This window comes from Exophiala spinifera (assembly GCF_000836115.1).
Source record: "Exophiala spinifera strain CBS 89968 unplaced genomic scaffold supercont1.5, whole genome shotgun sequence".
NCBI classification, from domain to species: Eukaryota; Fungi; Ascomycota; class Eurotiomycetes; order Chaetothyriales; family Herpotrichiellaceae; genus Exophiala; species Exophiala spinifera.
Genome location: NW_015622517.1, coordinates 1,183,410 through 1,200,537, shown reverse-complemented (window position 1 = coordinate 1,200,537; position 17,128 = coordinate 1,183,410). Strand labels below are relative to the sequence as shown.

The window sequence follows — 17,128 nt, the reverse complement described above, 5'->3', positions numbered from 1 at the left end:
ACATGGCATAGCGACGGTTTGAAACTACTAGGTAGATAAGATACCTGTTTCTTGATCGATATACTCCGTAGAATACTGACGAACTGGGCCTTTTTAATGATGACGAAAAAATCTGACAACATGAAAGCAGGACTTCGTGCTTTCTTTCCCCGTAAGCTTTCTTGCACAGTTACACCATATACATAAATTACATACATACACCAACCCGTGAATGGTTTCACTTCTGAGTCATCCTGTACTCTTCCCAGAGACATCAGACTTGCTCTTAATCCTCGGTCATTTGGGAGACGATGCATGAACTTGAACGCTGGCATTTGGCTGTCTCATTGTTCAAGGGTGCCTGACATTCCCAAGGCTCTGCAGTTCAACATGGAGACGAGCTTCTACTTCTCCTCCTACTCTGCAATCACGTACTTGTGTCTCCCGTACATCTCCCCTACTTGCATCGATCAACACATGGGCATGCGCATTGCACAGGAACGATCGACACATGTTGGGCAGCCTACTCCACTTACCTGAAACTGAGTAGCAGAACGAGATGAGCTTGCGACCTTCACGGTGTCGACCGTGCAGCCACGCGCGGGAGGCGAACAAGTTTACCATGTGGCAGAGTAACATCGGAAAATCTTCGCGTGATCTTTGCAAAACTTCAGGCTCTCCAGTGGCATTCTGGTGGGGAACAACTTGAAATGAGGTTTGAGACTACCGGACACGGGAACCCACGGGGCGGAGGGGGGGTGAGAGGTATACGGGCCCCTAATGCAGGAAGAGCTTCTAGAAGAATTCTCATTCTCCGAACACGAACTTTTTCTGCGATCGATCTTGTCGCACGACAAGTGGGAACCATCAGCCGCTTGGACTCTGGTACTCATGATTCATGAATGCCCTGCCTCTTGAGTTCTTTTCCTATTCGTCCTCAAGGCGTCACCAGTGGAGTCAGCCGAAGGAATGACTGTTCGATTATTGTTCGAGATGGAAAACGCCGCACGGCGCTGAAAGACGGAAAAAGATGAAGAAAAGGCGCCAGGAGCATGCAGTGGCAGCGCTCCGTGCGCATGTACCGATGTTTTGATGCCTGGTGGCGTGTTCGCTTTCTGACAAGTTACAAGGTACAACACACCACCACCACCACCATCATCCTCCACCTCTGTCAGATTATCAATCCCTATCTCCGTTTACGGGGAGGTACAGTACGAGGGATCATGCGTTTACTCCGGACGCACACTGTAGCCGCATTCTGCGGGAGAACTACGGAGAAGAGCATTGAAACAAAGCAAGAGTGGTGCGCCTCAGGCCCTCTGTCCACCGACTCACCGCCAGCGTTGCTCGCATCCACTACCCCTCCTGGTAGCAGATTAGTTCGGCGTGGCTCGTTTCCACGTTGCTTTCACGAGATTTTCCAACTTGCCAGATCTATCCAGGTCGCAGTGGCAAACGACAGAAAGATCGGATCAGATCTAGGTTCGCTCTGGTGGTTTGGTGCCCCTGGGACAATTGTTCGAATCTCATCTTTTTCCTGACACTCTACTGTCCTGACGTAGGCAACGTGAAGATCCTCCGTCATGCAGAGCTGCCACCTACTCGTACTTGTTAGTGCCTCGGGGCAGAAACTTGGGTAGTCTTGGGCCTCGTCTTGTATACCAACAAGAGTGTGCAAGCATTGGCCCTTGTGCGTGCCGTGGGCGGTAGCGTGCTCTGAGGAAACCAATCTCGGCGCACGATCCTTGCTTGGACAGGGGCCTAGCTGGTGTCGCATATACTGGACTTGCTTTTTCAGCGGCTTACCGGCCACCAGGTTATCTCCTGGCTGTTGAGGCCAATCCATTCCGCTCGGCATTCCTTGCCGACGTTACAGCACGCTGCACGCTAACCACCTTGATGTCGCGTGAACACTCCGCAAAGAGGTTGCGACGTTGCTGGCCCCGCAGGTGTACAGCGTCAACCCATGGGGAGGGTGAGTGGGAGAGAAGGAGGGAGGACAGTTGCAGAGGGATCCCAGCCATGGTGTGCCAGCAATCCCGGTCATCAGATCCAATTGAGGGAAGGTTCAATATGCGTACAACAATGGTCGAGATACGACAAGTCACACATGTCACGACTTGTTGCAGTGTGACAAGCTTTTTACCATTGGAGTTTGGCGACGGAAATGTCTACAGTAGAGCCTGGAGCTAACTTCAAACTTCCAAGGCTTTTTGTATCTCAGATGCTCCATCGTGGCGGCATCGAAGCCCGGTAGTCGGACGAGAACAATGCAGTAGAAATGGACCATGGGAATCTTTACTGTACTAGGGCCCGGGTTCGAGTAGAATCGGCTGAGGGCTTTTCCGTGGCCGTCCTGTCTCAAGATTTGATCAACTGCAAGCGTCAAGAACCCAGAACCCAGAACCCAGAATCCAAAGTTCAATACTCGACAACTCTCTCTCTCTCCACCCGCAAGGCTCTGCAAGCATGAATGACCATCGATAAAAAAATTTTCTGAAACCTTCCAGCCGCGGAGTCTCTATTATTGACCTGGCAATAATAATATATCCATTATGAAATAAGTGGCTATAGGCCTATGGGTCATGGCGACTGACACCTTGACGCCCCCCAAAATGCCCCCTCCGGGTCGACCAGTCCCAATGCGGGCAGCTCGCCGTCGCCGAAGAGGAGCCTGAACAAGCCCAAAGCTTCTGGCTGCTTGTCCACTGCTTGTTTACCAGCACTAGTGGCCCGTCGACCTTTAGTTCTCTTTGCGTGGCGCCCGGATTGTGTCCAGTCAGACACTGAATTTGGCCTAGTCGGCTCTATAGACTATTGCGAGGACAATCATTGCCCCCGCAGTTGAGGGCTGGACATCACTCGACCATGATGCCTGCACGGAGTATTGCCCATGGTGTCTGGAGGAAAAGATGGGCCAGCGATTATTGGAATTGGATTTCCTCTCTCGTCCCCATCGGAGCCTCCGTCGCCATGTCTTTCCTCGACGACTCCTGACTCTCTCTCCACCATCACTCCGTGACTCCGCGATCGATAGGGTGTCAATATGCGTGAGTCGCGAGGTCCAGCCGACGACGTGGTCCCAGCTCGAAGGAATCATGGGACTTGCCAGATCGAATGCCACATTGCTACCCACATATTCACTCGGTTACCCTGTCCGCTGCCCATGGGCAGCATTTCACTGGACCGTCCCTCCGTAATAACGTGAATATGAGGGGGCGTTGCACTCTCTGGCCATCCAGACCCAGTCTATTCCTGTTCCGTGCAAGGAATTTGTGAGATCACTCGCCAGTTACATTTTTACGCTTCGCATCTACCCCCGGTTTGTTGATCCTGGCGCAAGCTCCTCCAGAGTCCCATCACCCATACTCCATCATCAACCGCGACTCGCTACGACAACTAGCAGACAGACCCTGTCGCTCAGTTAGTCAGTCCTATTCGAGCTTCTCCTCCTACTCCGCGCCTGTCATCCAAGTTCCTTCTCGGCCACAGGGTAACAATATAAGGTTCGTCCTCGCCTCTTTCCTTCGGGTGCGAGCTTGTCTTCCTTCTTCTCCTTCATCACCACCAACCCTTCTCCCGCCTGCGCTCTCAGAGTAGCTTCACTCTCCCTCCCATTTACTGATTCTCTTCTTACGCATACCAGCATCACAGAGAAGATACCCTGACCCCGGTCAGTCACACAATCATCATGCCAGGTGGACCGGTTCGTTCGCTGTCCACCACCACCGATGTCAACCGCATCGAAGCCCCAGTCACCTGGAAGGCCTATCTGATCTGCGCCTTTGCATCTTTCGGTGGCATCTTCTTTGGCTACGATTCCGGTTACATCAACGGCGCTACCTCTAACCTCGAATTTATCCACTACATCGAGGGTCCCAACAAAGATGCCTTGAGCTCCCCCCATTCGTCTCTCATTGTCTCCATCTTGTCCTGTGGTACTTTCTTCGGCGCCATCATCGCCGGTGATGTTGCTGATATCATTGGTCGCAAGTGGACTGTCATTATTGGTTGCGTGGTACGTATCATTGAACTATCCTCCCAAAAAACAATGCCTTCAGTCCATCAAGAACAATATGCTAATTTGCGGGAAACACCAGATCTACGCTATGGGTGTCTGCATTCAAATGGGCACTGGTCCTGGTCACGCTCTCGGCCTCATCGTGGCTGGCCGTCTCGTGGCTGGTTTTGGTGTGGGTTTCGAGAGTGCCATTGTCATTCTGTACATGTCAGAGATCGTAAGTGACTGGTCTGGTACCGTGGACAAGCTGTGCTGGCATCTAACGAGTCACGTCTTATAGTGCCCTAGAAAAGTCCGAGGTGCATTGGTCGCTGGATACCAATTCTGTATTACCATCGGTATCTTGTTGGCTTCCTGCGTTGTCTATGCCGTCCGCAACCGAAAGGACACTGGCGCCTATCGCATTCCCATTGCCATCCAATTCGCTTGGGCTCTCATCCTCGGTATCGGTTTGGTCTTCCTGCCAGATTCGCCCCGATACTTCGTCAAGCGTGGCAAGCTCGAGAAGGCTATTGCAGCGCTCTCTCGCCTTCGTGGCCAGCCTCCCGAGTCCGAGTACATCCAGGTTGAAGTTGCTGAGATCATTGCCAACGACGAGTACGAGAGACAGATGATTCCATCTAGTGGCTGGTTTGGCAGCTGGTACAATTGCTTCAAGGGTGGCCTCTCCCACCAGAAGTCCAATCTGCGTCGAACCATTCTCGGTACTTCTCTGCAGATGATGCAACAGTGGACCGGTATCAACTTCATCTTCTACTACTCGACCCCATTCTTGAAGTCGACCGGTGCCATCTCCAACTCGTTCTTGATCTCCCTGATCTTCAACTGTGTCAACGTCGGTTCGACTCCTCTCTCGTTCTGGACGGTTGAGAAGTTCGGTCGTCGACCTCTCCTGATCTGGGGTGCTCTCGGTATGCTCATTTGCGAGTTCCTTGTCGGTATCATCGGTGTCACCGTTGGTTTCAACAAGACCCACCTTAACGCCGACGGACTCAGCAGGGCCAACAACATCCCGGCCGTCAATGCACAGATCGCCTTTATCGCCATCTACATCTTTTTCTTTGCCTCCACCTGGGGTCCTGGTGCTTGGATCGTCATTGGAGAGATCTTCCCTCTCCCCATCCGATCCCGTGGCGTCGGTCTCTCTACCGCCTCCAACTGGATGTGGAACACCGTACGTCCCTGTATCTCGTTCTGTCTCGTGATTGTTTGCTAACCCTTCCCAGATCATCGCTGTCATCACTCCTTACATGGTCGGTGAAGACAAGGGCAACCTCCGGTCGTCAGTCTTCTTCATCTGGGGTGGTCTCTGCACTGCTGCCTTTGTCTACGCATACCTCCTCATCCCCGAGACCAAGGGTCTGTCCCTGGAACAGGTTGACAAGATGATGGAAGAGTCTACCCCACGTACCTCGGCCAAGTGGAAATCAACCAAGACCTTCGCCGAGATCATGGGCAGCCAGGGCGGTGTCCTTAACAAGGAACTTGTCCAGGATGCAGAGCGCAAGGGATCAGCCTTTTAAGAAGTAACTTTGACCTACACGGTATCCTTCGAAGACGTGAGCCGGCCGATACCCTTCGACTGTATGATTCCCAATACTCTCCGAAGAAGGTGAATTGCCAGAAAAGAGAACTGAGCGCATGTTGCAACGAAGAGACGTATGGAGAATAATATACCCAACCCAACCACTACTGAGCCCAAGATGCTGCCTGGCGCAGGTCGGTCTTTTTTCTATTTCCTCGCTCTTCCTCGACGACCGAGTATTGGAACCACGCTCGATCATTGCCCATTGACCATCATCAAAGAGTTAACAGAGCATGGTTTATCAAAGTCAAGAGGCCTCATCTCGGGATCCGCACAGGTATCAGGGGACCAAACCAGCATGGTGACGCATGCGGACGAAAAGCTGGTTGGTGTTAAATGAGAAAGTAGTAATTACGTGCATGCATGAATGGACTCTTTAGGCATCATGAATACCATATGCATTCCTAATTATGACATTTTTACGATTCGTGACAGGCGAAGTGATGATTCTTCTCGTGCTCCTGATTGCATATTTCGTGCATGCCGTATCGTCCATAAATAACCGAGATACCCTTGATATCCGACTCATCCAAAGAATGCTGGCATTTTTTCGCAGCCAAGACGACAGTATCGTAGAATTAAAGGTGACGTCTTATTGCCTATCAAAAGTGTAAATGAAGCAAAAGGCCACCAGTTAGTGTCGATGCAAAGTAAGGCTTGCTTGTTAGCTGTCGGTCTCCCGGGGTTCCAGATATCTTGCAACAAGTCGGCATTTGCGGTCTTGTACGCAGTGTGTACTCCGTATCACTGTGTTCGACCGGAAAAATGATGTCCCGAGTTCCGCTTCTGAAGCCACAGTTCCGCACTCTGGGTTGGTGTTGCACAGCAGCGAGTGCTGTTCACAGTCCTGAGAACTCTAATAGTAAATACTTCTACCGACCACAGCATGTACCTCAACTTTGAGCCTTTTGTGTTCTGCAACCAGACCGTGAGGCTGGATGAGAATCACTAAGGCCCACAGCACCATCGAACTATCCTCCATTGTGTCTCCTTGTCCAGGCCTTGTGACGGTCAGCAGCGACAACTGAAGGACCAACATGTCCTTGGATGGTCTTTCTCCCTGCGACTCTGCACCACACGCATTCACCTATTGAAGGGGCCTGTAGCCTATAGTCTATATACTCCTAGACCAGAGCATTGTCCCAATCGAGACAATAATACAGGCCTCCCCCGGGATATACCCGTCCATGGCTTAGAGCCACACACAAGACCCCGATCAATCCCCCTTGTTTCCCCCCCCCCCGCAAATGTCAACAGCCGAGAGAGCTTCCGGCGCTCATCTCGAAATTCCGCACCTTCGTCAAACCCCGGTCTCAGTTCTACTGTGCAATGATGCGATGCTGATGGCTCCATAAACAAGAGCCGGATCAATGCGCCATATGTGAGGGCCACGGCATACACGGTAGCAGTGCTCGACGGCGGTGTGGACCAAAACTACCATCCTCGGCTGTAGGTATCAACAGGGCTTCGTCTTCCCACTCTCCACTGCTTGTATATCTTGAGCTCTTGTACTTGTTCCAAGTGTCATTAGGGACATTCTGAAAGCCGCTATTCTCTGACTGACAGCACTTACCTGCTATCGAACAACCTAGCATCGTCAAAGCTTGTACTCGTATCGACAGACACCCAGTAAACCTGCCACCATGGGGTCCATCGCAAAGAAACGCAAGGTCGATATTGCCCAGCAGTAAGACTGGCACCCCTTCCTAACTGTAAACAAGAGTTGACAAGACCCAGGGAATACACTACCTCGTTCGCCTTCTTTGAGGCCATCTGGGAGGTCCGATTTTGCCAGCCCATACAATGCTCTGACGAACACGAAAGCTGATGTTGTTGTTGCAGGCTGGCATTACACATGTCTTCGTCAACCTAGGTTCCGACCATCCTTCAATCATGGAAGCTATTGTCAAGGGCCAAAACGAGAAGGAAGGGAACTTCCCCAGGATCATAACATGTCCCAACGAGGTACGGAACCACCACCTTGAACGGCGTAGTATCAATGTGCTGACAGGGTTGAAACAGATGGTTGCCCTCTCCATGGCCGACGGAATGGCCCGTTTGACGAACAAACCTCAATGCGTGATTGTCCATGTCGATGTCGGTACACAGGGTCTCGCTGCTGCTGTTCACAATGCCTCCTGCGGTCGCGCCCCGGTCCTCATCTTTGCCGGCCTCTCCCCATACACGATAGAAGGAGAGTATCGAGGGTCAAGGACAGAATACATACACTGGATACAAGACGTGCCGGACCAGAAACAGATTGTCTCACAGTACTGCCGATACACTGGCGAAATCAAAGCTGGGCGCAATGTGAAGCAGATGGTCAATCGTGCGTTGCAGTTCGCAACGAGCGATCCCCAGGGGCCAGTCTATCTTTGCGGTGCTCGGGAGCCGATGGAAGAGGACATTGAGCCTTATCATCTCGACGAAGGTGTCTGGCAGGCAGTTGGAGCCGCGGCGCTGCCACAAGATGCCGTGGAGATGATTGCGAAGGAGTTGGTCAAGGCCAAAGAACCACTCATGATTGTGGGATACACTGGGCGGAATCCCGCATCCGTCGAGGCAAACGTGGCTCTCGCCGATAAAATCCCTGGACTGAGGGTGCTCGATACCGGCGGCAGTGACATGTGCTTCCCTACGAACCATCCGGCCGCTCTCGGCCTGCGGTACGGTTCGGAGCCAGCCATCACCACGGCAGACTTCATCCTGGTGGTTGACTGTGATGTGCCCTGGATTCCTACTCAGTGCAAACCTCGGGCAGACGCCAGGATCGTCCACGTCGATGTTGATCCCTTGAAGCAGCAAATGCCAGTGTTCTACATTCCGGCAATAGCTCGATTCAAGGCCGATTCGGCCACTGCATTCTCCCAGATCAACGACTACCTCTCCTCGAGTTCTGAACTCACTGCGGCGCTCTCCGACCAGTCGCACGTCGCGGCGGCCAAGAAGAGACAAGCGGCCTATGATGCACGATGGGGCCAGTTCAAGGAGCTTGCGAAGATACCCTCTGACCCGGTGAATGCTGCGATCGACCCGCATGTTCTCGGGGGACAGATTCGCGTCGCCGTGCCCGAGGACACTATCTTCGCAGTGGAAGCGGTGACGTTGACGGGCTTTATCGCCGACCAGATAGCACCCGTACTGCCCAAATCATGGATCAACTGCGGTGGCGGTGGGCTCGGCTGGTCCGGCGGCGGTGCGCTCGGGATCAAGTTAGCTACTGATTTCCAACACCGCGATGTTGTGTTGGGCGACGGCACCGGGGCCACCAAGGGCAAATTCGTGTGTCAAATCGTCGGCGACGGCACCTTCATGTTCAGCGTGCCAAGTTCGGTTTACTGGATCTCCCAGCGCTACGACATCCCGATTCTCACGGTGGTGCTCAACAATAAGGGCTGGAACGCACCCCGAAGATCGATGCTGCTCGTGCACCCCGACGGCGAGGGAAGCAAGGTCGACAACAAGGCGTTGAACATCAGCTTTGAACCCACGCCAGACTATGCCGGGATCGCAAAGGCTGCGAGCTGCGGCAAAGCGTGGGCCGGCACCGTGGAGACGGTACAGGAGCTGCTCGACCTTCTACCGCAGGCTGTCAAGGCCGTGAGAGATGAAGGAAGAGCTGCGATTCTGGAGGTCAAGCTGGGTGCCGCCGACCTTAGCACGAAGAGAAGTGAGGTGAACGGTGGTACTCGAGTTGGAACGACCAGTGGATGAACATGGTTGAGACGCTTAAGTGTCAGAGCGAGTGCGCGATGAGCCACGGCCAAGGGACCATTGACGAGTGAGTGGAATGAGGAAAGGACACTACTCTTTCTTTGCATGATTGAGTTCTGATAAAGCCCGTATATGGCCATGATCATGGTGGAATTAAAAAACTATGAGGAGGTAGGTGGGCAAGGTCATTTTCACCCTCTGCCGTGTGGACTGGGATGGTGTGGTTTTCCCTTGTATCTATCTTACCTGCACCCAGGACGAGGAGGGTCATACATAGTACTTCCCGGAAGCCAAAGTCCAGGGTGGATGGAGGGGTTTGGTACCTATCTAGCTACGAGTAGGTATGTACAGATAGCTGCGTTTACCTAATTACCTAGCTATGGTAGTCAGTCTCCGGTGAGGAGGATTATGGCTATGGATAGACGGATGTGACGAGGGATGGATGATATTGTCCGTAGATTCAAGATTATTTCACCGCAGTTCTTCTCTTTTATTCTTTTGCTCCTCTTTCGGACCGGCAGACAATACGCTTTGCCTTCTCTGCTTCTTCTACCAATTCTCATAAATGAGCAAACGTAAGTTAAACTTTGGAGCGGCTAATCAACGCACTCAAAGTACCAAGTTAGTTATGGGCAGATTGCAAGTTTTGTACACGTTCAACACCCCCAAACAACCAACGGTGAGTAGGTAGGTATCCCGTAGGTTTAGTAAATGTTAATTAATCCCTAGTCTGTCTACCCCCCTTGTGATCCTGAGAGAGTGCCTGCCTACCTTTCCCAGGTAGTTACCTGGGTAGTTATTAGTGGTTCTACTTCTACTTCTACTTCTGTTCATACATACCCCGTCGCTTCCAGAGATGTTAGTTAACTACCGGACGACAGTTCTGTCTACTCCTGATTCTACTCCCGTTCCAACTCCCGGAGAGACCCAAATAACCCACCACATCGTCAAGGGGCCCTGCCTAGTTAGTTGGTGAGCCTCACCAGAGCTAAAACGCCTGTCGGTTCGTTTACGTGGACAACAAAAGTGGACACTGCAATGCCGAGCCGATGTTTGCTCGACAGACTCAATTTCTGTACTGATTAAGCGCAAGTTTCTTTACCAAGGGCCTTCCTTTACATAATATGCAATCCACACAGCTCTCCATCCCTATTTTGTAGTGAACCTCATTATAGACACCGCCGTCTAGGTTACCTGTCAACCAACCAACCAACCAACCAAGCCGTCCAATGCTCTAGTTGCCTACGATAATCCAAGAACAAAACAAGACCATAACCGAGAACGCTATCAGATGCAACAACCGCTCGCTCATCACAATTGGCCAGAGAGAATGGCCTCCGTGGCTGGGCAAAGAGTCAGTATACCATTCATAATGTTCGGGGGGGGGGGACCATGTTCGTTCGGACTTACCACTTCCAATGTACGCTCTCTTGACGTCCAGGTTGACGTTGAACCTGCGCTCCAGCTCCAGCTTGATACCCTTCTTGGTCACCGTCATGAGGTCTGCCGTCTTCAAGATTTCTCGAATCTCATTCAGGATCATGTCGTCGGTCGGCAGGCCTGTCAAGTCCGCCATCTCCATGTCGGCGACCGATCGGCCGCTGGCCAGGACCCCGGCCCCACCGAGCATCTCAGAGGGAGCCAGTGACAGGCGCGACTGGTTGTACCCGGCTCCATACATTGACTGATGCATGTCCAGCTGAGAAACGGATCTTGACGTGGGCATGAGATGTTGGGTGTCATAGCCTCCACCGTACACCGAGCCAGCCGGGTAATAAGACTTGGTTCCGTAACTGTAACCTGATATCTCGGATTTGGCGTCGTCTCGTTGAGTCTGAGCGTCCCAAAGCTCCGCTTGGTACTCTTCCCACTTCTTCCTGGGAATGGAGTCGGGGTCAAACTTGCCTTCGTCCGAAATGAGGATCTGCTTGCCCTTCTCACCCGTGACGAGACGGGTATTGCCCCAGCTGAAGTCGTCCATGTGCCAGAAGGCGTACAGTGGCAAGCCCAATGAGAAGACGGGCATGGCAAGGATATACACAATCATCCAGCCAATCATTTCCCATCTGCGGCGAAGGATGAAGATGATGGCTTGGAGACCGTAAATGGCACCGAGTAAGATGAACGCCGTCGTGGGGAGGACGCTCGACGATGTAGCAACTTCGACAATCAGGTACGCAATGTATGCGACCACGACGGGCGCGACGATTGTCGACAACAGGTCCAGGAACACAACGAACCTCATGCTGAAACAGCAGAAACCGCAGAGTTGTTGCAACGGAATCAGCTCGATAAGGTTGTGAATTGTACTATTGATCCAGCGACGTCTCTGGGAGAGGAAAACTGCCCAGCTGTCTGGCGCAATAGTCCAAGCGTGCGCATGGAAGATGTATTTGGTCTTGTACTTCGCATGGTGCTTCATAAGTAGCGTGGTCAAGTATCTGTCTTCTCCCAGATGGAGCAGGTTCTTCATGTGTAGAGTATCGACGCGGATCTCGGAATAGTCGTTGATGATTTCCTTGCTGACGAAAAGAGGCTTGCCTGTCTCGGCGGCTCGAATGCGAAACATTGTGAAACACCCCGGCAAGCACGTCACCGACCCGAAGAGAGATTCGAAGGCTTTGGTCAAATTGTGCGAGATGTAGTACTCGTACACCTGCATCATGGTGATGAATGACGATTTGGCGTTGCTCAGCGATGTTTCTCCGCAGACACCTATCAGTCTCGTGTCGCGCAAAAAGGCGGAAACCATGCGCGTGGCGGAATCCGGTGCCACAACTGTGTCGGCATCGATTTGAAGTATGAACTCATAGAATGTGGGGTTGACACCGATAATGTTGCGGATATGGTGATGCATCTCAAGCTCAAGAGGACTCATGGGCAGATTGTAGTGGACACGGTTGAGGAATCGCATAATGACCATCTGGGAGTCACGCTTGCCTCTGTTACCTGGTCTGGAGACTTCTGATGGCTTTCCAACCTTGACCACAACCAAGAAGGGAACAATGTGCCCTTGAACCTCGTACAGTCCAGAATACACTTTGCCCATGTTGTGTTGTTTCATGCCTTCACCAAGAGATTCAAAGCTGAGAGGCTCGGGGTCGACCGTCTCCGACACGCCCAGAATATCCAGCACAATGCGAGGCGTGGGTCTGTCATTGCCTTGGCCGATAATCATGCCATCGCAGACAACAACGAGCAGTTTGCGTTTGTCGTCATATCGCATGCGCGCGGCAGAGTCGATAGCACGTCGTAGTGACTCCTCATCCTCGGTGTAAGCTGGAACCTGGCAGATCACAAACTTGTCCAGGTTTTCTGGGACGTTCCGCCCACCAAATTGCAGTGCTGCAAAGAACTTGAAACCAATCACACTGCAAAGGAAGACCGAGACGGCGAGGAGGATATACCGTGCAAATAGACACTGCGTAGAGTTTCGAGTATCTACAACGCCGACGAAGAACAGATTGTCAAGGCACAATTGCATCCGCTGTCTCATGCCGGAATCGAGTGGGAGGGCATTCCAGTACTTGGTGACATCGTGGCCAGCTTTCTGTGTAAAGAGATCGACGACGAGCGAATCCATGAAGTCTGTGTCGACGTTGCTAGGAACCTGGTCGCCTGGTGCGACTCTGACGCTCCGTCCACCTTGATTGTAGGTCGTGAAGTCGTATACCCTGCTATTGAGAATGGCAATGGATTCTTGTTTCGAGGCCAATTTCTTAACGTGTTGGGGGGTATAGCCCACATTGCCTTTCTTGTAATTAGCTTTGAGCATCTGCATTTGCTCGAAAAACCAATCTGGCCGGGAATCGTTGGTGAAGGCGCGGAAGTCGTGATACCGCCTGTTAGGGTCATTCGTGCTGGTGATGCTTGCAGAACCAGACACATTTGTAGAGGTATAGTCGAGTTGGACAGCAGAAGAGATGCTTCCATCCTTGCCTTGGCAAAGAGCAGAAACCTGGACGGGGAAAAGATTAGTGGCGTCAAGACCGGCATACTTCTCGAGCGACTTTGAAGGCACAATGCTCGGATAATGACTGGGTATGAAAGCACCAAGATCAAAAACCACTCCCCGAATGGCCACATATGAGCCGTGTTTCCCCTTTCCATTGTGAGAAGCTAGTTCTTGAGCGGAGTAGACGTGTTGTTTGGGACAGATGAGGTCCGGAAACACGACGATGAAGAAGATCACAAAGCCGCAGCTGAGCCAGATGAGAAGGTTGATCGCAAACTTTTCTCTCCAGGCGGTCCTGACGTCCTTGCGTTTCATTCCGCCGACCCATTTGATGGAGAAGTCCGGAAGATACCATGTCAAGAAGTAGACAATCGCAAGCCAGTTCTTGCGGCTTCTGGAGACCGGAACAACATCCACTTCTTCCATGTTTTTCTTGTTGGCTTTCTCTGCGAGTTCCTCCTTGGTTTCCAAGTTGCGGAACATATCACCCGAGTTGAAAGCTGAGGCACCCGCGTCAGATTTGGAATCGAGCTCTCGTGAGCCGATGTAGCCTCCTCCTTTTCCTTCTTCGCCAAAGAATGATTGAGGGGTACCTTCGCCAGAAATCAATCTCGCTTTGGAGTCACTGAAAGGGTTCATGCCTGGTGTGTCTGGCCGGGACAGTGAGGGAGCATCGCCGCCAAAATAGGCCGCGCTTTGTGAGCCTGTAAGTGCGATACTAGCCCAACATCGTTCACTGAGGAATATACCCGTATTGCCGATTCTGGCTTCATTCGCAGGCCATTGTTTACTGTCAAGAACCAGTTGTGCTTTCTCAGCATCACTTCCAATGACGCCAGTGTCCACATCAGTTAGGCCGAGGAACTCGCCGAAGGGCAAGAAGATGCTGAAGTCGGCTATTCGAAGTCTCTGGCTGATTTCGGCAATTCCATATATCTGGATTTGCTGTCTGACACATTTGCTGTCGAACTGATTGGCAATTCTCCTGTCGTTGGGCTTCAGGCAGAACACAAAGTAGTTGTTGACATTTGGCGCAGTAAGTGATTTCGTGATATTGTCCAATGAGGCCAAAAATTGCGCTGCAGCACCTTGGGTCAATCCCATTGCGGTGGCTTTGGTGCGCCTGACCCTTTGATCATCATTGCCCGGCATGGGTTCCTCCTCTTCTGGTACAATGGATCGGTCAGCACGTCGGCTAGCCATCCTACGGAGCTCCACATGCTTCTTTCTCGAAACGCTGGGCATTCGAAGGGGTTTAGAGCTGAGCTGGGCCTGAACAATGGCGGTCTTTTCGGCAGGGTGGCTGACGGTAGTCAAGGCCTCTTGACCAAATAAGCTGGCGACAAAATCACTCTTCGTGGATCGCATCATGTTCATCAAGTCTCCAGACACCACATCGCCATTTTCCTCCACCAACTTGTTCACAGGATAGTCAACCTCACCGGCGTAGTGACGCACGGTGAAGGAAGCCGCAAGATTCGATGTAGCAAAATTGCTTCCAGGCATGGTGGAGGTGGCACTGCTGACCATGATAGCTTTGTTTTTATTTTCGAAGCGTTTGCGAATGCTTTCTAGAAACTGGATGTCGGTACGACCACGGCGGGTCTGGTCATCGAGAATAGCCAAAAGACCGTTTCCATGTTTGAGAAGACCGCGTACAGCGTCAGAGTTATCGAAATAACTTGTGGCTGGTACACTGACTTCCTCGCTCTCCAGCATATCTGCTGTCTTCTCAAAGAAGCTGTGCAGGCAAGTGTTGTAGAGCGATTCGTTTGCTGCATTGTTTAGGAGTTGATCGAGGACAGAACTGGTCGAAGGGGTTTCTACAAAGCCGGGGAAGTCCACGATAGACACCGTGTTGGCTACCGAATCCTCAGCAGCACAGATCCTCTGGTTGATGCTTTCGATGATATAAGCAACGAGGAGGGAGTATAAGGTTGTTGCAAGCTCGTCTGCATTGTCACGAGCACCTTTGGGATCCAACATGACGGTGACGCGTTCGCGGTGCAACGTCTTTGTCTTGTGTCTCAGGCTCTCTTCCAGATCCGAAACACTCAACCCCAGAAATGCGGCCACCAGTTCAAGCGTCTCGATGTTTTTGACAACGGTGACTGTCTCACCGCCTTCGTGGGAATATCCACCGCTTTCTTCCGCTGCAGTCAATGTAGCCTGGCCCGTACCAAACTCGAGCTGTCCAATATGCAGGATCGCCGCCAAAACTTGACATATCTCCGCAATTTCGGCTCTGGGGAATTCGAGCTTACGCAAGGCCGTCTTGAAATGCTGAAATCCCTCCGAGTCGTTCATGCCGACCTTCATCTGTGTGGGATGCCCTAGATATCTCCATCTCTTCTGCGAAACCGAAGCAGCTCTACCGAGGCCGGTGCCTGCAGTCGTGATGTTCGTGTGTCCAGTCAGTCCCAGATGTGACTTTTCTGCCGCACTTGTCCCCGCCAGAAGATAGTACAGGACATGAAAACTTCTCTCGCCTGTTGGAACATGAGAAATCCTGCCTTTCTCCAGGCGATGATTCAACAATTTGCCTCCGATCAGGGTGGGAATGGTGGATGAAGAATCGTATTGCAGCTCATAGAAAAGCCCGGCTTTGGAGGCAGTTAGCGTGGTGGTAGTCTTGGTGGTTGTCAAGGTATCGAAAACGAAGGCCGCGAGAGAAAGTCTGTTTGAAAGTGGTGTGGAGGAAAAGGACAGGAAAGAGGCAAGGAGGTGTGACCGAACTGTCGTCTTGCCAGAGCCGGACTCTCCACTGTGTCACGGTTAGTGTCATATGAAGTCAATGGCTGAGCTTGGGGATACAGACAAGAAGACGATGGCCTGGTCTTCTGCACGACTTCCTAACCTAGCCCATGCCCTTCGAGCCAGATCTTCAGCCTCCCCACTGGCACTTCCTTCTTTCTCACCATTGGGACCTCGTGTGCTGGAAGTATAGGTGTTGAGGCAGATCAACGCTTGGGACGAGAGCCTTGCCGTTGGAAGAGAGACGTGGAAACGACTCGCCAGGTGAGCGGTCAAGTGAGTGTCTGACTGTAAATGTGGAGGGAGTGACGGCAACGAAGCCTGCGCATGGGCGGGGATAGTCCCCCTAGCCGCCATGAGGATTGAACTGTGTTCCGTACGGCAAAGAGTGTGATGAAGCCGATCTATACAGCCATGCGTTTGTATGATGACAGAGTCGTCGACATGAAAGTGTCACAGGGTCGAGGGTGAGAGGCCGGATAGTCGACGTTCAAAACAAACAAGAGGCTAATCGTCAGGAGACGGGAGAATGCCAGAACAATGTGGCCACAACCAGCAATGCAAAATGCAACGAAGGAATTGAATTATACGGCAAGACAAGGATAGCGAGAGACGTCGTGAAGTCGTAGCAAACACTGGCAGTGAAGGCAATGGATCTAAGGCCAGAAAATCCCTATAGTGAGAGTGTGTCTGGTGTTGAGGGAGATTCCCCTTCAAAGGAACCAGCAGCTCGGAAGGCAATTGGAGGGTCATGTCTTTACAAGTGCGTAATTTTCGTCGGGGCCCGCGCGGATCTTCCAGGGCCATTGTTAGTGCAACAAGTACCGTCTGCTGTTTAAGACCTGACGGGGCACCACCAATTGACCAGCGGCCAGGGACTGCGCCACCGACCACTTTCTTTAGAACTGACAGCAGTTGTATCGATATGGCCCAAGTCCGCAATCCGAGTATATATAGAAAGTCGCGTATGTAACTATGAGGCTGCTGACTCAATAGCTGTGAAGGATGGTCATGCTCACCATTGATAGTAACTTCGCAGCAAAGAGAGTTCGCATTTTGCAGTTTTGCAATGTGTACTCCGTTCGAAGTACATGCATCCTCTTGTATCCGGACATCGTGA

At 51.9% G+C, this 17,128-nt stretch overlaps 3 protein-coding genes across 3 annotated transcripts; 2 read left to right on the top strand and 1 right to left on the bottom strand.

The window, feature by feature from the left end:
* Nucleotides 1-3,670: 3,670 nt before the first annotated feature.
* PV08_07005 (uncharacterized protein) lies at nucleotides 3,671-5,523 on the top strand (the record flags this gene model as incomplete). Its single annotated transcript, XM_016381337.1, has 4 exons — nucleotides 3,671-3,997; nucleotides 4,080-4,217; nucleotides 4,281-5,174; nucleotides 5,227-5,523. 4 exons carry the CDS (start codon nucleotides 3,671-3,673, stop codon nucleotides 5,521-5,523), a joined length of 1,656 nt encoding a protein of 551 aa, XP_016234439.1.
* A 1,705-nt stretch (nucleotides 5,524-7,228) lies between these two features.
* On the top strand, nucleotides 7,229-9,299 carry PV08_07004 (uncharacterized protein; the record flags this gene model as incomplete). The annotated part of the gene is made up of 4 exons (XM_016381336.1): nucleotides 7,229-7,272; nucleotides 7,323-7,365; nucleotides 7,428-7,550; nucleotides 7,608-9,299. 4 exons carry the CDS (start codon nucleotides 7,229-7,231, stop codon nucleotides 9,297-9,299), a joined length of 1,902 nt encoding a protein of 633 aa, XP_016234438.1.
* A 1,234-nt stretch (nucleotides 9,300-10,533) lies between these two features.
* PV08_07003 (uncharacterized protein) lies at nucleotides 10,534-16,365 on the bottom strand (the record flags this gene model as incomplete). The annotated part of the gene is made up of 2 exons (XM_016381335.1): nucleotides 10,534-16,018; nucleotides 16,073-16,365. 2 exons carry the CDS (start codon nucleotides 16,363-16,365, stop codon nucleotides 10,534-10,536), a joined length of 5,778 nt encoding a protein of 1,925 aa, XP_016234437.1.
* Between the last annotated feature and the right edge of the window lie 763 nt (nucleotides 16,366-17,128).